At 36.6% G+C, this 23,152-nt stretch overlaps 2 protein-coding genes and 1 pseudogene across 2 annotated transcripts in view; 1 reads left to right on the top strand and 2 right to left on the bottom strand.

Moving 5' to 3' along the window:
* Window positions 1–860: 860 nt before the first annotated feature.
* On the top strand, window positions 861–5,715 carry MAGI3 (membrane associated guanylate kinase, WW and PDZ domain containing 3; the record flags this gene model as incomplete). The annotated part of the gene is given in 3 exon segments (XM_008574475.1): window positions 861–999; window positions 2,679–3,391; window positions 3,393–5,715. Coding segments are annotated over 3 exon segments (948 nt in total), but the record flags the coding sequence as incomplete, so codon positions are not given.
* Window positions 5,716–13,882: 8,167 nt separating this feature from the next.
* PHTF1 (putative homeodomain transcription factor 1) overlaps window positions 13,883–23,152 on the bottom strand; it is a 44,191-nt gene continuing 34,921 nt past the window's right edge. Inside the window, exons 13-19 of the mRNA XM_008574474.1 lie at window positions 22,593–22,865; window positions 21,711–21,842; window positions 21,112–21,198; window positions 17,746–17,901; window positions 16,631–16,726; window positions 15,164–15,289; window positions 13,883–14,655 (exon numbers count right to left, since the gene is read on the bottom strand). Coding sequence (XP_008572696.1) covers window positions 14,635–14,655; window positions 15,164–15,289; window positions 16,631–16,726; window positions 17,746–17,901; window positions 21,112–21,198; window positions 21,711–21,842; window positions 22,593–22,865 — 891 coding nt within the window. The 3' untranslated portion in view covers window positions 13,883–14,634. The remainder of the gene's footprint in view (window positions 14,656–15,163; window positions 15,290–16,630; window positions 16,727–17,745; window positions 17,902–21,111; window positions 21,199–21,710; window positions 21,843–22,592; window positions 22,866–23,152) is intronic.
* On the bottom strand, window positions 15,711–16,513 carry LOC103591918 (annotated as a pseudogene).

The raw sequence follows: 23,152 nt of genomic DNA, 5'->3' as shown, positions 1-23,152 counted from the left end.
CTCGAACCCGCAGCAGGGCTTGGGCGCTCTCAGGAGTCTTCTTTTGTGTCGGCCCTAAAACCTCGAACCTGTTGTTGCTTGTTTGTCGTTGTAGGTTCGTTGTTGAAAGATTTATTCGTTTTTTGTTGCTCTTGGAAATGCAAATAGTACTCTGGTATCACAGCGCACACTTCTTAGGGTCGCGCTGTCTCCTGGCACGGCCGCTCCAGACCTGTCGCCATCTTAAAACCCAGTTATTAGTTTTAAATAAGTGTTTATATTAATCTATTCTCCAAGCTTAATTATTTTCAAATTTTAATCTATAAATATGTCATTTATCTAATGCCTCATAAATGTACAGGATATGTTGGCAGCACAAAGAAGTAGGCAGTTCTCCCTGGAGGCCAAAAAGGCTTCAAAGATGAGGAGCCACCTGCCCAGGTTTTAGGAAATAAATTCAAGATTCAGCTCAAACTTGAAAGTACCCGTCATAGATTGATCATTCAGATACAGCTCTGTGATATCATTTGGATTGCTGAAACTTAACCTCTTCACTTCACCTCTCCCACTGCTTAAATTTTGGTGGAAAACTTAGAATTTGATCCTTGATTTCAAGATGCCCAGATCCTGACTTACTAGCCATATATAAAAATTTCCCATGTAGGATTTTTATACAGTAAATAAAACTGGGCATTGTCTCTTCCTACTGCTACCATCTGTCCACTTATCAACTCTAGCATGATAGCACTATGTACAATTTAAATATTTTACAAATGAAAGAAAATCACTTAGCAAAACTGGAACGGCTCCAGAGTTGACAAAAGCAGAATTGAAGAAGGATGCGTACTTTCATGTTGTTCATGTGAATGTCTTTTGTCTAGGTTGGTGACCAGATTGTTGAAATAAATGGGGAACCTACACAAGGCATCACACATACTCGAGCAATTGAGCTCATTCAGGCCGGTGGAAATAAAGTTCTTCTTCTTTTAAGGCCGGGAACTGGCTTGATACCTGACCATGGTAAGTAAAGTACCCCATTGGTAGCTGAAAGGTTGTGAGTTCATTAGGGAGGGGGCAGCAGAAGGAAAAGGAATATCTATTTGGATGGGGATAGATATTTTACTAGCTAATTCAGAGGTGAACACCCAAAACCATTAAAAGCTAGTTAAAGAGCAGAGCAATTATAACTAGTATTACAAAATAAGTGACTTCAACAGAACTTTTGGAATAGCATATATTTTAAACTGGTTTCATCAGAAAACATAGAGTTGCTTTTGTAGAGAAATGTGCCTGTAAAAAATAAGGACATCAAGGGCTGGCTAGTTAGCTCAGTTGGTTAGAGCATGGCACTAATGCCAAGGTCCAGGGTTCAATCCCTGTACTGGCCAGCTGCCAAAATAAACAAATCAATAAAGACATTGGAGGAAAACGATCTGAATATCATGAAAAACATTTTAAATCTCTTCAGAATCTCCCAGCTTTCTCCCCTCCTTAGCTAATTATACATTACCAACAAATGTTATTTATTTCCTTATAGTAGGTTAAGTTTATCTCTCAGTTAGCAAGTAGCATAGGAACTTTAGGCTTTTCTGATCACTTGTCAAAAACAAGTTGCTATTGCCCTACATGGAGACAAGGAGTTGGACCTGAGACCACGTCTGTACTCCTGTACTGATCTTAAGCTTCCTTGGTTTCATTGTACGTTTTTGAAATATCACAGTATTTGAAAAACACTAATTATTTTTTAATTGAATGCACTATTCTAGAAATAAAGGCAGTATTATACCCACTTAGTCCTTGTCTCCTCTAGTTCTTCTCCCCCCAATCCCCACCACAAAGCTTTTGAAGGATAAGTGTAAACATAACCTCCTACAGTCCCCTTCCAGCTTATGATTCTCTGACTGTATTATCTTCCATCATCTGCTTGTAAATCATACATTCCCCGTGACATCTTTGCACTGATTTTTTTCCACATAGTCCTAGGCTTTTTCTCTTCCTTCTTCAGGTTTGGCTCCTTCCGGTCTGTGCTCCTACGTGAAACCTGAGCAACATTAAGGCTTTCAGGGCTTTTCTTGGTCTTTCCTTAAAAAGACTTGGTAAATTTGCATGTCTTGTATATCACTTTCTTCTTTTGTTTTCTTTTTAATTAAAAATGATGCTATTTATTTCTATTCTTCTGCACTTTTCAGTCTACTTTTGACATTAAGTTTGACAGCTTAATGCAAGAAAATTATTTTAAAATGCTCATGAACCTCATTCCGGTTACCATAGTTTGGTTTCCTTTATTAATTAGTGATTTTGGCATATCTTTAAGCCATATCTGTTCATAATTACTTAATTAGTAAGCTTTTTGACCACATAATTTGGTCCAGTTTTATTATTACTTTCTTACAGATTTCTGATTGGGCTTTAATAATAAAGAATTTACAGATCATATAGTATTTCACTAATTATACATAATTGTAAAAATGAATACTGTTATTTTATGTATATAAACAATCTACCCTTTATGTACAACAGATGTCTGTACACATCTGCCTTTACAGAGAAAGATGCAAACATATAAAACTATATAAAATACTCATACTTTGGCTATTTAAGCAGTCAGTATAATTCAAGTGGCTGTCAAAGCTCAAAATGTATAGTTCCTACATGTAATTGTAAAATGTAATAATGTTCCACTCAAATAACTTTTTTAGGTGATTGGGATATTAATAATCCTTCATCTTCAAATGTGATTTATGATGAACAGTCACCATTTCCCCCATCTTCACATTCTGCTTTCATATTTGGAGAGTCTCATGTGCCAGTAATCGAAGAATCTTTAATGAGAGTTCAGATATGTGAAAAGGCAGAAGAATTAAAGGACATTGTGCCTGAAAAGAAAAGCACTTTAAATGAAAATCAGTCTGAGGTAAAGGAGCAGTCTCTTCTCCAGAAAAATGTGAATAAGAGGGATTCACCCAAAAGTCACGGATACAGTGACAAGAAAAATCTATTAAAAGTAGGAAGTGGTGTTACACAAAGAGGAAGATCTACTAGTCCCCAAAAGTCAGCCAGTCGATTTTCAGAGGAACATTTGGAAAAGATTCCTAGTCCTCTAAAAAATGATCCCAAAAGAAGACCCAGAGATCGATCGCTCAGCCCCAGGAAAGGAGAGAACAAAAGTAGTCAAATCAGCAACAGGGCAGGGTCTGGACAAGATCATTGCAGAAAAAGCAGAGGACGGTCTTCTAGCCCAAAGAAGCAGCAGAAAATTGAAGGAAGCAAAGACCAGTCAAATGCTGAAGCCAAATTATTAGAAGGTGAAAGTCGAAAAGTTACAGGCCATGCTAGTGACAATGCTGAACAGATCCCAGATGGGAAAGAAAAATCAGGTGTCATCAGGAAAGATACAAAGCAGAGTCAGCTGGGAAAAAGCAGAACAAGGTCTCCAGAGAAAAAAAGCAAGAGAATGGATGAAAAGTCTCTTCCATCCAAAAAGACTAATAACACTACTAGTAGAGTAGTGTTTGAAAATGAAAAAGGAAAGAAAGTAACAATAGGAGAAACAAGTTCTAGTAAAGATAAAATGGGAGAAAATGTCCAAATATCAGAAAAGAAGCTGAAGCAGGAACCTGAAGAGAGGATGGTTTTAAACAAAATAGAAGATCACAAAGGTAAAGAACTAGAAGCAGCTGAGAAAAACAAAGAGCGTGGAGAGTTCAAACCTGAAAGTAGTTCTCCAGTTAAGAAAACACCAATAACTCCAGGGCCCTGGAAGGTGCCAAATGCAAATAAAGTCAAAGGCACTACTGGTGTGGCTGAAAAATGGCTGTGACCTTTAACATAAAACAAAGAAAAACAAGTTGTAATTTTTTCTTATTAAAAAAGCAGCATTAAAAATTTTTTCCCAGAAATTCTGAAACACATTAAGTACATTTTAATTCGAGCATCAAGTTACCTAGGCTGCATGAAGGGCCTTTAGGATTGCTGAGAATTGTCCCCCTGGCTGGCTGCCCTCCCTCACACTCAGGAAGGAGCTGCATCCACCTGCTCATCTGACATGCCCTGCTCAGGCTGCCCAGCCCATCTTCACGAGTGTCTGAATAAATGACATGTTGGTATTAATGATGTGGTCACAACTCACTTTGTATTTGTGCTGAGTTATCTACTGCATCATATCTGTTTTATCCTTCTCATTCAGATATTTCCACAGTAATGAAAAAGTTAGGTTTGGCTTGGAAGTTGATGTTCTCAATAGCATGTTGCATGTTTACAGAGAGAAATATTTGAGTCCTTGCAGAAGAGATTTTTAACTCTCCATTAAAGATGGCTGTTGCTTCTTCTAACAGCTACTGATGATGTCCCAATTTCAAAATAAAACCCCCCAAAAATCACTACAGGAAAAAAAATGTCAAACATTGACACTTCCTTATGGCTTTTTATTTTAATTTGGCTGGATAAAGTATTTCAAATAACTGTTGAAGATATTACTTACAATTGAATGTTCAAATGAGAAAGTTCCTTAAGCAATAGAGTTCCCCTCCTGCTGTGTTATCCAACCATGATATAGTTATAGCATCTCAGGTCACCCTTTGTTTTTCATCTGTTTCATTATGAAACTACATATAAGCATACGGACATATTGCTTATTCTCTGAAGAAAAACTACCAACTATCTATTTCTGGATATTTTGGTTGTACCTACTACGAAAGTCATTAGTCTTTAATACGTAATACATATTTGAAGAATCAAAATATGTGAATTGTGTGGGGGACCTAATCATGAAACCAGTTTCACAGTCCATTGCCAGATAAAGTACCAACTCATCTGGTAGCACATGTACAAGTTCGGGTGTTTAGAAGCAGAACCTGTGCGAGGCTTGCACAGCAAGTAAGGATACATATGGTAGACAGTACTTGCTGAATCTTATTTAATTTTAATTTTGAGCTACATTAAGTTATTTAAAAACAAGAAAGGGAGACTCAACATTCACTTGGCTTGTACAAATTTTCAGAGTTCTTTTAAAAAATCTAATTAAAGATGTTTGTTGAAAGTTGGAGATAGTTTTTAACTCCGTAAAATAGATCCAGGTTTTTCAGTCCCCTGAAACAGCATTATAGTAGCATCTATAAATAAAGGCACATTCTCAGAATAAAACTATTTTATGGAGTATTTGAACATACTTGTTCTGTCACCCTGGGTTCATCTTATTGTGGAACACATTATGTCCATGTCCTTCCCTCTAAGAGTCTGACTGTGAAATTCTTTAAAATAACAACTGTGTCAGTCCCTGTAGATAAAACATGCTTCCCAGAGTGAGATTTTTGAAATAATCCCCTTTTCATCAAGAACTATATTTATCCACCTATTGTAACTACTTGAATAGAGCATAATTAGGAGGCTTGATAAATGCTAACAATTTAGTACCACAGAAATGATTTATTTTCCCTATAGTCCACAATTAGTGATACAAATCCTATTTTTATCGTTAACTGTGACACAACTTTGATGACATATGTTATCAGTCCGATGTGGCTCTTCCTTTCTAAGTAACCTGTCACTGTACTGATTATATACTGACTTAGCAATGTGGCCTTGGAATGCTGAGCAAAATATGGATGTACTGGTTGTAAATGTTTATATATTGTACAGTACCTTTATATATATACACTTGAGGTTCTGATTAGAGAAAGAGATCTGTAAATCGCTCGTTATTTTTTATATAGATATTAAAAACAAAAACAAAAAATAGTTCATGGCCTGCATTTCTTTAACTGTCAAATTTGTTTAATATTGCTTTCTATTTGTGGAGCTAGTTCTCATCATGGTCTGAGTCCTCAAATATTGTCCCTCTGAGTAACAAACATTCAAAGTCCTACAGTCAGGAAGAATCACAATGATGACTTTACCTGTATAGCTGTACTTTTACCTATGTGTAAAGCTTGAAATTGGCTTTAGTTAAATATCATCATACCCATTTTTCACCTTTCATTGTAAAGAAAATCGCTTTTTTAAAAAAATTCTTTATTAGTATTATTTTTTTACATTCTATGATGTTGCAGAGCAGTTTGGAGGAAGGGGGAGAGGGGAAAGGGGAAGGAAATGTAAAGGAAGGAGGAGGAAGGAGGAGGGACAGGATTGAGGACTGTGGCAACCCCCACATTCCCACAGGAGAAACTGGGGGGCTTCCAGCAGTGGCTTCATCATTGTGGGGCTGGGTGCAGCTATCAGGGGTTGTGGCAAAAGCCCTCGCCTCCCACCTCCCCAGCTCAGAAACCCAGGGCCCTTCTTGCTGCAGCTTGGTGATTATCACTGGGCTGGCTACAGGTGTTGGGGGCCATGGCCAAGGCCCTCGGCCCCCCACCACCTCAGCTCAGTAGAGCCCAGGGTGCTTCCTGTGGTAGCTCAGTGGTTGTTGCTGGACTGGTTGCTCATATGGGAGGGTGTGACCGAGGCCCAAGGCCCCCCTCCACCCTGGCTCAGGAGAGCCTAGGGCACTTCCTGCAGCTACTTGGTGGTCATTGCACTTGTCAGAGGGGTGTGACTGAGACCATCAGCCCCCACCCTCAGGACTGGTTGTGGGTGTCGGGGGGCATGGCTGAGGCCCCCTGCCCTTCCCCCTTTCTAGTTTGGTAGCCCAGGGGACTTCTGGTCTTTCTAGGTATTATAGGTGTTCTTTGGTGAAATGAGTTCTTTACTAGTTAATATCAAACTTTGTCTCTGGTTGTGGGTACTTTGTTTTTTCTTTCAGTTCTGTGTTGGATTATTTGAAACTTTGTCTCTGGTTGTGGGTACTTTGTTTTTTCTTTCAGTTCTGTGTTGGATTATTTGCTGCTTCCACCACTCAAACTCTGTGCTGGAACTAATTTGCTGTCCTTTGCTTACTTCTAAAATGGGGGAGCTTCCTGTGAGGACCAGGACTTGAGCTCTGTGGTTGAGCTAAACTGCTGCTTTGCTGCTGATTCCCTAGGGAAGGCTTTTTGTGCAGCTCAGGTTTTAATGGTTGGCTTTATGGGTACTTCCGGTTCTAGTGAAATCTGGTGCACCTGGGTTGTGTAGAAACACTGGTCTGGGCATGTCTTTTCATCAAACTGCACCCCATGCAATTATATATTCCTGACCAGTCTCCTCTGAGTGGTCCTATGCTGATTGGGGGGCAGAGCAGCTGTCTGCTGTGCCCCAGTGTGCCCCCAGTGGGCCTGTCTCCTCACTGCCTGTGTTATAGACACTTCTCATGGGACGGGCCATACTCTGGTCCCTTGCGATGACTCACAGACCTCTGAGTGATTCCTTTTTTTTCAGTTGTTGTGGCTTCTTGCTCCTATGTGGGTCCACGGGAACCCTGTTAGTGGTCTTGCTGGCCTGAGGGGCCACCAAGGCCCTCTTCGCCCCTGCCGCCTCCAAGCAACTTCATCCGAAAGGCACAGCTGCAGCTTTTGCCAGCTCCTGCTCCATGCACTCAGCAGCTTCGGCCTATAAACAGCCGGGATTTGAAATGGTTGGAGTGGTTATTTCTTTCTCTCATCATGGCTTCTCCCACCTTCATACACTCCATAGGTCTCTCCTCCTCTTCCCCTGAGTACTAGCAGCCCCAGCGTGGCTGTCATTGCTTTTTTATAGTCATAAATTGGTTGATTTGTGGGAGAGAGTAGCACTGGGGACCGTCTATTCCACCATCTTGACTGGATTTCCAAGAAAATAGCTTTGTATAGCTTTGCTTAAATAATCCTTTCTTACACTGTCAGAGAGAGAAGACTGTCTTATTGAAAACTCAGTTACTAGACATTTATAATGCATATAGTAGTGTAAGTCCAGTTACCACAGGTAACAAAATTCTGCTTCATCAGACTGTGGCAATTCACATTATTTTTAAAGGTCATTTTATTTAATTTTCTACTTTGAAGTGTTTTGACTTGTTTCATTTAACTCAAAATATTTCAGTTAAATGTTAATTAAGTCCATGTCATTTAACATGGACACTAATAATTCTTGGTATGAATAATGCCTACCACCTATTTCAAGACCATGGTTAATTTAATACCCTTGAGGGGGGAAAATAAATTCCTACCTACCATTGCATGAACTCACACTAAAAATAAAACCCAAACCGCTAGTGCCCAGACCCCAGAGTGAAGATGTGTCATAGCAAAGGCTGCAGAAAGTAGCAGCAAATAATTTTGTTGTTGTTTTAGTGGATGTTTCTTACTGGTCACGACAGGCAGAAAAGTTTTGGGATTCTATTATGGTGTCTCACTAGAAAAATTCTAACCTAGATACATCAATCAATATGGACCAAGCAGCTTTCAAACAGGCTGAACTCCTATTTCTGAAGTCTTGGACCCAGAAAAGCATTTGGCTTTTTACTTCTACATGAGAATATCTTGCTATTAAAAAAAAAGAAATAACCAAGATATTCTCATGTAGAAATAAATAACCAAATGCTTTTGAACATGTGGACCAATGAAGAGTTTTATGTTTAATATGTTCACCATTCAGAGAGTTGGGTTTTAAGAAAGCAAGGATTATTCAAATTAAACCATATGACAACCTGACTAATGAATTCCACAAAGATGTTTTTAAGTTGAAGCTTAGTCCGTAGTGTGCTCCTGGAACTGAGAAACAGTGGTATGAACATAGACTTCTTAAAAAATGTGACATTTCAGTCTGGTATGAGGAATACACCAGAGCAACTTTTTATATCATGACAGCGAATTCTGATGGCTAGAAACTATCTCTGCTTTTTAAACAATAACAGATTTATTTAGGCAGCTCTTTTCTGGTTCTGCTCTTAGGGTTTATCAGCAATATAATGACATGTTTAAAGCACGCCACAATTATGTGAAATCTATAATCCCTGTCTGGTTAGCTGAATTAGTTTAAGATATCCACTAATTTGAATATATTTTCAATGTTATGCAAGCAGCCTTAAGAAATATAAGAGGAGAGTATGAAGGCTTACAGTGAGTTGGAATTCCATCAAGCAGAGAACAATCTTTCTCACGTATACATTAAAATACAGAAACGTTGCCAGCAGCTTTAATTTAGCTTAAACCTGTATTTGACAAAGAATACTGTGGGTATGTCTATTTTACAATATCTGCTTTAAAGTCAAGCATATAACTATCAGCAAATTTACAAATCAAGAGGCTATTTTGTCCTTAATAAAGGATAACCGTTTGTTGACTTGAGTAATACCTTACTACAGCTTATAGGCTCAGGATATGCTGCAGGAAAGGTATAAATTATTGCATATTTGTGAAATTCAAACTTCACTCTTCAACATGGACATCAACTGCAAGAAGCAAAGGATTATTTGAAATTACTAAACTAGTCAATACATGCATAGATTAGATTAAGTTTAATGAATTTACTTCTTGATATTCCCAAACCACATATTATATTTGGGAGTGAGACCCATCTGGCTCATTACTGAGTGTGTGGACCTAAAATTTTCAAAAGTGAATTCATTAATTTGAAAGTAGGTTATTTTTACAGTGCATAGGTGGGTCCACTTCTAAATACAATGGACCAAAAACAGAAACATAAACCTGTAAACTTATACTTGAGACATCCTGGTATTTAGGATTTTTCTACCTATCTCTGAAAGTAAAGAACCATACTCCAATTACGCAAGTATTTGGTTATTCAACTTTTCTAAGTGTTTAGTTGATACTACTCATGGGCCATAATGTACATATTTAGGATGATGGTAGATAATCCCTCCATAGCAATTTTAGGAGGAATCATTTTTCCCAATAAAATAGATTATAAAATTCAGTCAACGTGTTTTTCTTATTCTTCTATGGTATTTCTGTTCCAATTAAATGTATGAATGGCCTGATCTAGTTCTGTTTTTACATCTTGGTTTAGTTTCTCAGCAACAGTTAAATACTACCAGAAGCTCATTCCTTTTTGGAAGTGAAACAAAAGTCCAAGTTCCTAGAAATTATTATACAGGGATAAAGGAAGCACTGGGGGTAGAAGAACCATAAAATTACAACTCTTCCATCCTAACAGGAAAAAATTGTATGAATGGTAAATTACTTGAGGTCTATTCTTCATTCAACACATTTTTATTAAGCACCTGTTATGGGTCAGGAACTGTTGTGCATTCTGGGGACCTAGGAATGAACAAGAAAAAGTCCCTGCTTTCAAGGGGCTTACATTCTAGTGGGGAAGGAGACAAGTATGCAAAAAATAAACAAGACAATCAGATTGTGATAACTGCCATAAAGGAAATTAACACGGTGATAAAACTGAGATGAAATGGGAAACTAATTTAACTAGAATCATCAAAGAAGGCCCCTCTAAAGAACTCAGAGTGAGAGATAAGAAGCTTCCAGCCAGCGACGATGAACCTAAGAAAATATTCCAGGCAGAAGAAACAAGCTTGCACAAGCCTGATGTGAGAAAGAGTTTGGAATTATGGAGGAACAGAGGGAGGCCAGTGTAAGGTGAAGCAGAGTAAGATTATGACGTGAAGCAGGTACAGTTGAAAAGGGAGGTGGGCCTGAAGACGAAGGGCCGTGGAGGCCACCACAGGGAAAGCCAAGAAGAATTTAAGTAGCAATTATGTAAATATAGTTTCCATATTTTAAGCTCATGTGGCTGTGGGGAACTGACTGTAGGAGGCAAGAACAGAAACAGATTAGTGGGTCAGCGCAGTAGTCCTGATGAGTGAAGCAAGAAGGCTTAAACTAGTAGCAGTAGAAATGCAGAACTGACATCACTTGGCAATAGATTAGATATGGAGCCTTTGGCTTGAGCAATTGGGTAAACATTGCATCATGTACTAAGGTGGGGAAAATATTTACTCTCTTACCTTAAAACTGAAAACAGTGGGGAAAAGGTATGAAAAAATGAATTTTAGATGTTAGACAACAGGCAGCACAGGATAGTGGAATTAAGGTGAGCCCCATGACTGTCCCAGATTACTGCCTAGAGGCAGTTTCCAGCTTGCAGTGCAGGAAGGGAAAACCTGAACAGAACCAAGCAGTCTTGCTGAGTTGAGGAGACAGAATTGAGAATTTGGAGAGGCCCTGATGGCTAGAATTTGCAGGGAAGAGTACCAGAGAGAATACAGCTGCATGGAGAGAAGAGAGCTCCAGAGACCTGAAGAGTTCCTTTTCAAGTTTTTAGCCAAGTATTGATAAGCAGCACGAGCATATGAGAAAATACCCAAGAACAGGGTAAGAACCACCAAAAAGAAGCAGGAAGAAAAACTCCTGAAGTTACACAGAGCTAGGAATAGTTCACATTCTCCCAGCTAAAGTGGAAAAGCCTCATAATGAACAAGGCACCCATCAGGTATAGTACTCAGAGGATATTGCTTCGATAGTGGAGAAAAGTAGCCCTAAACTAAAGGCTGCTCTGGCCCACTTAACTCTTTCTTAAAAGCAAGCCTTGAAATGATCAAACTGTTTCCAAGTAACTTAACTGCATTCCAAAACAAAGTTCAAGAAAAATTAAGACTACAAAAAGAATACACATACACAAAAAACTCAATACTCAACAATGTAAAATTCATAGCCAACAAAAAATTACCAGGCATGCAAAAAAGCAGGAAAATATGACCCCAAATGAGGAGAAAACTCAATAAAAACAAACTTCAAAATGATCCAGATAGCTGTTTTAATGTCCTTATTTACTATTCATATTGTAAATGTTAAAGTAGAGAAATGAATAAGATGTTAAGGAGAGACATGGAAGATTAAAAAGAGACCAAAATCAGACTTCCAGAGATAAAAAAACAAAATTGATAGGATTAACAGCCAATCAGTGCAGAAGAATAGGTTAGTGAACTTGAAGGCACAGCAATAGAAACCATCCAAAATTAAAGACAGAAAGAGGGAAGTCTGGAAAAATGTATGGAGCACCAGTGAGCCAAAGGACAACTTCCAGTAGCCTAATATACATGTAAATTCTAGTCCCAGAAGGAGGTAGATGAGAGTGGAGTGTAGAAAAATTATAATACCCAAAAAGTTTTCCAAACTGTATAATGTTGAAATATAAAACTATATAAAACAAAATGAAAACTATAAATCCACAGATCCATTAAGTTTAACAAAGCACACACGAAAAGCATGAAAACTATACCAGTGCACATTATATTGCACAAATTCAATGGTAAAGATAAATCTTAAAAGCAGCCAGAATTTTTAAAAAATGAAGATACATATACAGACGAATGAGGATAAGAGTGACAGCAGATTTCTTGACACAAACAATAGTCCAGGAGGCAGTGGAGCAACCACATCTTTAGACTTAGAATTTTATATGTGGCAAAAATATCTTTCAAAAATCTTTCCAAACAGGTGGACCTATACACTTTGCTAAAAGGATTTTGGATTTTTATCTTCACAGTGATAGTAAGCCACTAATGGGTTCTACATGATGAGACGTGCATTTCAGAAAAGACACATTACGTTTTCAGAGGAATGGACTGGGCTTGGGGGAGGAGAGCCATGCATAGGTAAGAGCAGAAGCAGCAGTAACCTGTTGAAAAACAAAGGACACTGATCAACTTAGACTAGGCTGGTGGCAGTGGGGATGGGGATGTGGACTGATAAGAAAGATATCGAGAAGATAATTATTCAAAGACTTGGTGACTAATTAGATGTGAGGTATGAGAAAGAGGAGAGAGTCAACAATAATTCCCAAGTTTCTGACATGATCAACTGTACTTACATATAATTTTGTCCACCTGGAAAATAATTTAAACCAATTAAACATTATCAAAACTGTAACTGAAGCAACCCACAAGAGTAAACTAACATTCTAAACAGTGCACTTAAACTAAAAATTCACTGTGTAAAGTTGCCAATAAAAATGGAACAGCGTTTTTTGTAGGAGAAAAAGATGAAGGCATCAGCTTTCTTCATCTGAAATCTCTACTGAGCTTAATCTTGGATTTGAGACAGTTGCTATTGTTCCTTATGGGAAGTAGTAAAAGCGTGGTTTCTATGAGCTGTTGAGACACTAAAGTGCCTCCACCGAGCAGTTCCTACTAAAGGTAGATGACTATAATTGGGTTCTATCTTTTAAAAAATTATAACTCTCATGCGGCATTTAGAATGGCTTTATATTTTTGGTAACACACTTCTAGTTCAGTAACCTTGCTTCCTACGTTTCTATCTTTGCAGTTAGGAATCCATCAGTGAGATTTTTAAAGAACTAGAAATGGTAATGAAAAATGTTATTGTGGATCTACTAAGTGCTAAATACACTGTGCTAAGTACCTTACATGATCTCATTTCATCTTAACCCTATTAGATACTTATGATCCCCACTTAACAGGTGAGAAAATTGAAATGCAGAAAGGTTAACTTGCTCCAGATTATGAAGCTAGTAAGTGGCAGGGCCAAGGATTTGAACCCGAAAGATCTGGCCTCAATCCCTGAACTTGTGGAAAATTCATCTTTAAACCTCACAAATCTTTGTGCATATTAGAGTATGGATACTTGTTCACTTATTTTGAGTGAGTACATGCTCTACATGTAATAACCAAGTTTCTAAGTTATTTCCATTTAAAAGTTGTCACAAAGTCTTATGTTAAAATGTTCAGACTTTCAATTTGCCTCAAGAGATTCTTCAAAGCAGGTAATTTAATGAGCAAGAATTGTAAGTAGAGTACTAGAGTTTTCATTAACATATGTATATGATGTGTGTGTAACAGGGGAGGCTGATAAGAACACCTACATCATCAAAGGCATGGCTTGACACTATAGACACTAAGGACCTGAAATTGTACTGAGGGTTGAATATATTAAGTTGCACAACAGATAAACTATGAATGAAACATAGCACTGTGTTAGCAAACACAACACAAATGATCTACATAGAAACCATGTTCTGTGAGTACGGTGGGCATGAGTGAGTGTGCATACACTTAAAGCACTGTGATAGGAAACACAGCTCAAGCGATCGATATGGAAAGCATGTTTTATGATGGACACGGATAAACAGGCATATACTTAAACTTCTCATGCAGAATTACATGGCATATTGTATGCATGACTCTTTCATCAACTATATAGTTATTAGAATTAACTCAAAATTATAAATTAAAAGTTTCTCCACAGTTTAACATGAATTCACAGTTAAAAAGGTGATTTTTTTCTTCACCAAGAAAAAGCCTAGAAGCTGAAATTCTCCGATAAAGTTGTTTTATTTGGATTCAATCTAAAATAGTTTGTTTGATGTCTCCTTGATAGAGAAATGAAATCTCCTATTCCATAGACCGTAATAGAAAAGTATTGAATTTGCATATTTCCAATAAAAGATATTTGCTCCATGCTTTGGGAATCTACCATAGTTACCCAAAAAACTATTTCCAGTAAATATGACAGTCACAGTACTGAAGTGCCCAGAATAAATTTCCTAACTTAGAAGATTGCCATTATGTTAACATAACATACACAGTCTTTAGTCTGCTGACTTTTCATGTTGTTTGAAAACCATGAAAATACAGGTTCTTAGGCATGTAAAACCTAGTTGAAAAAGGACTTGTTCCTCTGAAAACACCATTCCTTAGATCTGGCAGAGCTGAGAGCACCTGTGCATGTGAACGAGCAGGTGAATATCTCACTAGTTTCTGCAGTTATCTCTTTCCTTAATGGATAAGTATTGATGATGCCAGCCAGGGGAGAGAGTCCAGGTATACGACTCAGCTTATGATTTAATTTTCCAGAGCTAAGAAAAGAAAATCACCAAAATAAGTTAGTTTCAAGATGAACAGGTAGGATTTATTGGTACACTTACATGACTGAATCAAGAACCCTTTATACTTGTATGAGAAGAAAAAGTATCAACTCTGGCAATAGTAACCATAGAACATCATAGAGAAAAAACATTAAAAACTTCCAGGATCAAAAATAATACACTGAAATTCATGGTTCCTTTGTTTTTCATTCATTCTACCTCTGAACATTTCCCTAAATTGGAGTAAGACCCTTACCCAGCCCATGCTATTAAAATTGACATGAAATTCAAACTTGATTTTTTGTTCCATTCAAGAACAGTCTACTGTACTCATATAAAATGAGAAAACCTAAGCTGAGAAGTCTGTGGACCACCAATCAAAATGTGTTTCTTGACCTCAAGAGTTATTTCCATGCTGGTCACAGTCACATACACACAAAGTGTGAAGAGCACCATCATTTTTAAGACTAAGATGCTACAGAGTGGCAGTCATACTTACTCTTATATTAAATCCTAGAAGATCACTTATAACACCTGAGACAGCAGAAAGGATAACTACTCTTGTGATATTGTAGATTAGGGGATTCATTGTCAGTCCATAAAGCCTAAATGGTGTGTCCAGCTCCTACAAAATATGAAAGAATTGAAATGAGATACATGGTTTCTCAATAGCTATCAGTGATTTCTTGCTGTTTTTTAAGTCTTAGGTGAGGATGACTGTTTAAGCTGTTTTTCCTTAATATTCAAGACCTATCTTCAAAAAATCTATTAAGTACTCTCACCTACTTTTGCACTAACTAAGCTTTTTAAGGTGAGTTTGAGCGATATGTCATTTGTGGTTTTAAAAAAAATGTAATTTAAAAAATGTGACATATCAGCAATCACCAGGACCTGGATAACAAGATCAGAAATTTTTTCTTATGTAGTATTAACCCCAAACCATCAAGTCAGCATTTTGAATCTACACAGGCTAACAGCTACCTGTTATCTTTTCTAAGAAGTGAAGCATTGATTTAATTAATTACTTAAAACAGGCTTAATTCACTTTATTTTTCTTGTATAAAAACACTACATGCATAATGGCCATAGCTGTGGCCTGGATCCTCTGCACAGACTCTGGTGTAGGTCTTTAGGCCATAGGCAGTGAATTCCTGATAGAGAGACTTGAACACATCTCTTTCCAGAGGTTTGGGGTGAGACAGTTGTAAGTTTTAGAGACAGCATCAAAGGTAGCCTTTGCAAAGTTGCCGGGGTGACAGTGAAGCCCCTGGCTGAGGTGTAGCAGTGGTAGATACCAGCCATTGGTAATGGCTTCTTGGGCACAGAGGCTGAGATGTGTCTGTGCCTCTGGGAGCACGGATGAGGCCACCAGCACAGAGCCAAAGCAGCCGTCACCCTGCAAAGGCTATGTGGGGCTTGCCCATTTTGTTCCCCCAGTAGCCTCCCCACACGGGAACAATGGAAAGCTTGACATGATGATAGCCCCATGGATGGCCTGGCTACCTCCTTGGATCACTAACACCCACACTAACATGGCCACTGTATTCCCTGATGGTGATAAATGCCTTGAACCTGGTCTTGTGGTCCAGCATGGGCCTGCTTTTGCATAGGCGAAAACCTTGTCCTTGAGGGACGTCCACAGGAAAAAGTCAATGATCTCTGACTCCTTGATGAGCAAGGAGAAGAGACAGATCTACTCCAGGGACTTGATCTCCATGTCCTTAACCTGGTGGCCCATGTTGGTGATGGGCATCCACTCTTTGTCCTTAGCCTTGCCTCTGGGAGCTCTGGGAGCCCGGCCCTGGCCCTGCCCACCTCCACGATCCCTGTCCCAGACACCACTGCAGAAGCCTCCACTTCCAGGCCTCCTTCCTGCCCAGGATGTCATCTGCCATTTGGTGTTTTCTCAGAAAAGAAAGTGATTTAATTTAAATGGTAGTGAAAGTGTATCCAGGACATTACTCACTTTCAGTAGCTTGGTCGACAGCTTTAGCACATTGTTGACTAGAGTGAGCTGTTCCTTCTTATTTGGCTTTTTTTCCATCTTAAGATATAAATTAATCTAAGGGAAGGAATAGAGATTAAGGTAAATTTCATAGAAAAAAGGTATATTACTGCATAAAATCTGGCAGATTTTGTGGTCATGTTTTCAAGTAATATAAATTTTGAAATTCTAGCAGCTATTTCTGCAGAACATATGTCATGTACCCTAGTCCCTGTCCCAAATCAGTCTTCCTTTGGCAAAAAAAAACTACTTAGTGAAGGAAAAATAAATAATTATGAAGAAATTTAATTATCAAAACAATAAAAGTTTTAAATATTAATTGTGATATAACATAATTAGGATGTAAACTCCCTGAGTTCAAAAACTATCTTATACATCTCATTATTATTTAGTATCCCCCAAATAATCTAACATCCTCATTAAACATTTGTGGAATGGGAGAAGACAGCTACATTTAACTTACTAATTCCTTATTTTTTCCCTTATAGGAAGAATCTTCAACTATGATCCTAAGGCCAAAAAAAAAAAAAAAAACCCAAAACTAGTGATACCAAATTTTATTTTTAAGTTTATGGATAAACTTGAAATTAAAAATAAACTTCTTTTAAGAGCCACTTTATACTATTCTGTATTTACAAGAAACACATTTCTCGATCTTAGAATCTATTCACATACTGAGAGATAAGTATTTTCCAAACACTGAATAATGTATTCTATGCCTGACAGAGAAGAAATTCAAAAGCTTATTAAACATATTAAATGAAAAGTACTCTAAAAATCTAATACTTGGTGTAGAATATGAAAATAAAAGAATGCTCCATTACCACCAATAAAAATACCTTTATAGTATACAAAGTATTTTTAACCCATTACATCTTAATTCTCACAATCCTAAGAGCAGGTGAGGAAGATATTATACTCACTTTACAAGGAGTAAACAATTACAGAGTAGCAAAGTGACTTGTGCAGTCATATAGCTAGAAAGTGGTAACTAGACAGTGATTCAATCCTGAGTCCTCTGCATAATCTTACAGTATATTATTACCGCTGAAACAAATTGACAGGACAACCAATACCTGTTCGGTAAGTAATATTGAAACATTGCTGTATTTCTTATTGGTTTCAGAACCCAGTGAGGCCAGGCGCAGTAAGAAAAGTAGTAAAGCTGTTTCCCAGATCAAAAATTCCCAGTTATAAGCATCATTCAGGAAAGTTTTATGTCCTTGGAGAACCTATACAAAAGATAAAAAAAAAAAAAAGCTAAGTTTTTCATTTGCCTGAAAACCATATAATTACTCCTTTATGAATTTTAAAACATTTTCAAAAATCCAAATACTTTAATACTCAGAGCAGAACAGTTTTAATACTCACAAAGTACTATCTATTTAATTAATCATTACATATTTCTCTAAGTTTCCTAGATTTTCTCCTTTTCATGAAAGACAGCAAGGGTCTAGAAGTAACAAAGGAGGAAAACATAACACAATAAGTAAAATAAGACAAATGCATTTCCAACTACTTTAACCAACAGTGTATCCACTCACAATTATATGGTGACCATTGTTCAAAGTATTAAATTTGCATTATGTTTAGTGAGCTCCCTAAAACATGTGGCGCATCCCACTGATATGACTAGAAAATCCTTTATTCCATTTTAGAACTCAAATAGCAGCAGCAGCAGCAACAGCAGCTACCACTTATTAAGCGCCTATTATGTGTCATTTTCTCATAAAAGCTTTTTTTTAATTTGTTGATTTAAAAGTAAAATATTATGCAAGCAAGCCCAAGGTTAGATGGAATTTATTGAAAAAATAGAGAATTCTCACAGAAACCAAATGCAGGCCTTTTGAAAAAACAAGAAATCACCCAGCAGCTGCCCACCCCATCTGTCTTCCCTTAGGGCCATTCAGGCTCCCATTTCCACTCCTCTTAGCTAATTCCATTGCCTTACAAAACCCTTCTTTTCTGCTTCCCCACTAACTCTGACTTGCAGCAGTTTGGGTTTGTCATGGCATGCTATGGCTCACTGACCCCTACTGACCTTTCTTTTCCAAAGTCCACCACTGATATCTCAGGTTCTTAGTTCTAATTTCCAGAAGAGGTGATAATTATGTTTTGCTTGTCTGGGTCAGGTGTTCACCCCTGTTGATTAGTTATAACCAAGGGGAAGGAAGTAACAACTAGGAGAAGTCTACGCCCAGCGATCGATAACTAATACACAAATCACAGCCAAACTGCTACAAAACCAAGCACACAGAAATCTCTTAAAATCAGCTAGAGAAAAAGGACATTACTTTTAAAAAATCAGGAATAAGACTAACAGCTGACTTTTCAAGATAAAATATGGAAATCGGAAGGCAACAGAATCCTAAAAATGATGAAAGAAAATAACTATCAACCTAGAAATCTATTGCCAGTTTAAAAAAAAAAATCCTTCACAAATGAAAGTGATAAAAAACATTTACAAACAAGCAAAAACTGAGAGAATTCATCACCAGCAGACTGACACTAAAATAAATACTAAAGAAGTTAGTTACTCAGGTAGGAGATAAATAATCGCAGAGAGAAACATAAATGTAGGAAATAATGAAAACTAATGGGAAGAGTAAACATTTGGGTAAATACAAATGAATAATTGACTACACAAAACAATAATTATATCTTGTGGGCTTAAAAATATATGTAAAATTAAAATAAAAGATTAAAATAACACAAAAGATGGAGTATATGAGATAAAGTGTAAGATTATCAAGGAAGTAGTAAATTAATCATTTTATGAGACTGTAATAAGTTAAAGGTGCATGTTGTACTCTCTGACATTACTACTAACAAATAGTAAAAGGATGTATAACAATAGAGAGTACTAAATGGAATACTAAAGAATATTTGGTTAACAAAAAGATGGCAAGAGAGAACAGAAAAAGGAAAATTAACAGGTGGACCAAACAGGAACCAAATAGTATTTGTAGTTAGTAGTTATAGTAATTATATTATGGGCCAGACGCTCAAAACACTAAGACCATGAGGCTGGATTAAGAAACAACCAAAAAAGGATATGCTGATTATACGAGACACACGCAAAATATGAGAATAAAAAAATGAAAGACGGTAGACAAAGATATAACATGCAAAAACTAATCAAAAGACAGCTGGTACAGGTAAATTAATATCAAATCAAGTAAAACAATAGAAATAGAGACATGTTATAAGGTCATGAAAGACAAAAAAAGCCTGACACTTTTCCTGATTAATGAGGACTAAAGAGGAATGACAACGAAATGCAAAGTGTATTCTAAATTGGATCCTGGATTCAGAAAAAAAAAAAAAAATTATAAAGGACATAAATGTCAATCCACCAAGAAGATGGATAACAATTCTAAATCTGGATGTGCCCTGTCACACAGCTTTAAGATATATAAAGCAAAAGTTGACAGAAGTAAAGGAAATATAGACAAATCCACAATCACCATAGACTTGAGCACACTTTTACTAATGGCAACAGAACAAGCAAACCGAAAAATGAGTAAGGATATGGGCAATTTGAGCAATGCAACTAATAAACTTGGACTAACTGATATACGAGGGTAGTTCTTCAAGTTCATGGAAAAATTGAATTAAAAGGTAGTATGAATCCTTCAACGAACTTTTTGAAGACCTCTTGTGTATAGAGCATTGCTCTCAACAATGACAGAATATAAATCCTTTCAAAGTGCTGTTGAAATATTAAATAAAACTGAACATATGCTGGATAATAAAGTAAGCCTCCATATTTCAAAGGACTGAAAATATTCAGAGTATGTTCTCTGACCCACAGTAGAATTAAGTTAAAACTCAAAAAATGGGCAAGTACAAGATAAGCCTCTAACTTCTTGTAATGCAGAAAGCACAGAGTGCTTAAAAAAAAGATAGGAGGACCTGTCAAAAGGACACAGGAAGGGGCTTTAGGGGCTGCCACTGGCCAAATCTGGGACAATTTAGTCATCAAAACAAATAGAGTAATAGATTATAACCCACTGGATAAAAATAAGAATACATAATTCCACAAAGTAATTAATAAATGAATTAATGGGAAAGAAAAAAATAGGGTCTACCTTAGCGTGACAACTAATAAATGTAGAAGAAATAATGTAGTTAGAAAATCTCTGTTTTGCAACCACCATGGTATGATAGCTTTATTATCAGTCAAAAAGTCATTACCAACTAAAATTAAAAATTAGAGTGATCTTAAAATCTTAAAAGACTTCAAAATTACCTTTATTCCCATTTCAAAAAGTTAGAAAAATTAACAAGTATCCAAAATAGAAAAGAAAAATGCAGACCTGTTTTATATCTACATGTATATATATCTATCTATATAAGCACACAGTTACCTGGTCTAAAACAGAAAGTGAACCCTACAATAGAATTTTCATTTCTCATTAAAACAGATATGTAACTTTTACCTGGGCACAACAAATGAAAGCAATTGAAAGTGTCAGTAAGAAGACAGAAGATACGACCACATCAACTGAACGTTGTGGACCCCGTCTCTGTGGAGTAAGATATGCATGCAGATGTTAACGTAAGAGACAGCAACAGCCCTCACATCATTAACACTCTGAATTTTACTACATTAATGTGAAAATAAATGTTTATAAAAAGATTCTGACATAGGATTTCAACAGTTTTGGGACATCATCAACTTTAATTAAGCACTGACATCCATGCCTTTCCAAATTAAGGGGGTGACTGATTCATTGACGTATTTTTCAACTGGAATATTTCCCCAAAAGTCAGAAAAAGATGCACTATTTAATTTATCACTCTGCCCTAGGAAATTTAAATTTTCTTTTCCCTTTTTAAAGTCTTATTTACTTACCACTACCAGCTTTGCAGATAGATCACATCCAACTTGGTATCTAGCAAGTCTTTCAGCCACTGACATAATGTGTCCAAAACCCAGAACTATACTGCCTACTGAGTAAGTGCTGCCAGAAACTTCAATATGCATCTTCTCTGCATATTCTTGCATATATTCTATTATTAGTCAAATAAAACTCACCTTTAGAAAGGAACGCAGTGATAACCATATTTTAATGTTCTCCACCTTTTTAAGTCTGAAATGAGGTATTTCATATTTCCTAGCTTTCCTGGCAGAAGTTATATGGCTGAAGAGTTTTGCAAATAAAAATCTCTAGAGGAGGTTTAAAAAAAATTACAAAGTGAAATGTATGCATGTGTCTTTCTGTGTGTATTTATAATTGTCAACAATATTCCCAGCATATAAAAAATGGTAAAAAGAATGAAATTCTAATTAGTGATCACTAAGATGATCAGTGAAAAAATTTTGTTAATAGGTCATTACCCTGTTGCTTCCAAAGCACATTATATGGTAATATACTTCTTCATGATATGGTACTCCTGACATTTGCAATGGAGAATCCACTAAATTTTGTGAATCCCCCACTTCACAAACTCAAATGTTTATACATGATTCGGACTTACTCCCAAATTATATTTTCATTCTAAATCACTATTCTTGTGCATATCACCAATATATTAAGTCCTCAATCCATAACTCTTACCAAATTTCAATACATTTATTTCTCAATGGGACATCTTTCACAAAAACGTTATCACTTTGAGAATTGCTACATGCTATGGATAAAAAACAGCAAAGGAACATTGCGTGCAGATGCGAAGCAGTCAGCTAAGCTGGCTCACTGGCTGAGCCGCTTCTACACACTCAGCAAAATTTCAGATTACAACATGTAATTTGAAAAAAGTCAATAACAAATGTTAAATCCACAAATACTAAAAGTCTATTCATCAATCCTTCACTGCCCACTTTAACTTTTGGAAAGAGACCAAATCAAGAGAACAAAAACAACTCAATGGAATATCATATACAAAAAGAGGTAAGAAATTTTACTTGTCAACTGACCTGTTTATATGTTCTCTCTGCCACACACATCATAAAAAAAAACATCCAAGTAAGACACAATCTTTCAAAAAAATTAATTATAGACAAAATAATAACAGGTGTAACAGGTGGTGCCCCACAAAAGAGTGTCAAGATCTCCTCAGCTGAAATGGACTTCAATTGGTCAAGGCTCTTCTCACGGAAAAGTCGATGTAAAAAAGGAAAAAATGCTAATCCAATGGTGACAACATTTCCCAGCATCTGATAACCTACTCCTTGCTGATATGCATTAACCTAGGAATTAAAGTTTCCATCATTATTGCATAGCTAAATGGAGTTACAAAGCAGTATTTACCAAATACTATTTAGATTGTTAAAACACATTTTAAAAGAAGTACAAATAAAAATGACAGACAGATTTATGACTTATAGATCTTATTAAAAATTAAGCTTAAATGATAAGTAATATTTGTAGAGTATACCTGAACAATTGATTATGCTAACAGAGACTATGTATAGCAAATAAAATATATTTATACTACCAAGTAAAGACTCTGACTACAAAATTAAATACATATACA

This window comes from Galeopterus variegatus, unplaced genomic scaffold (assembly GCF_000696425.1).
Source record: "Galeopterus variegatus unplaced genomic scaffold, G_variegatus-3.0.2 Scaffold1052, whole genome shotgun sequence".
Classification (NCBI taxonomy): domain Eukaryota; kingdom Metazoa; phylum Chordata; class Mammalia; order Dermoptera; family Cynocephalidae; genus Galeopterus; species Galeopterus variegatus.
The sequence above is the reverse complement of the archived record's forward strand: the minus strand, read 5'-3'. Positions and strand labels throughout refer to the sequence as shown.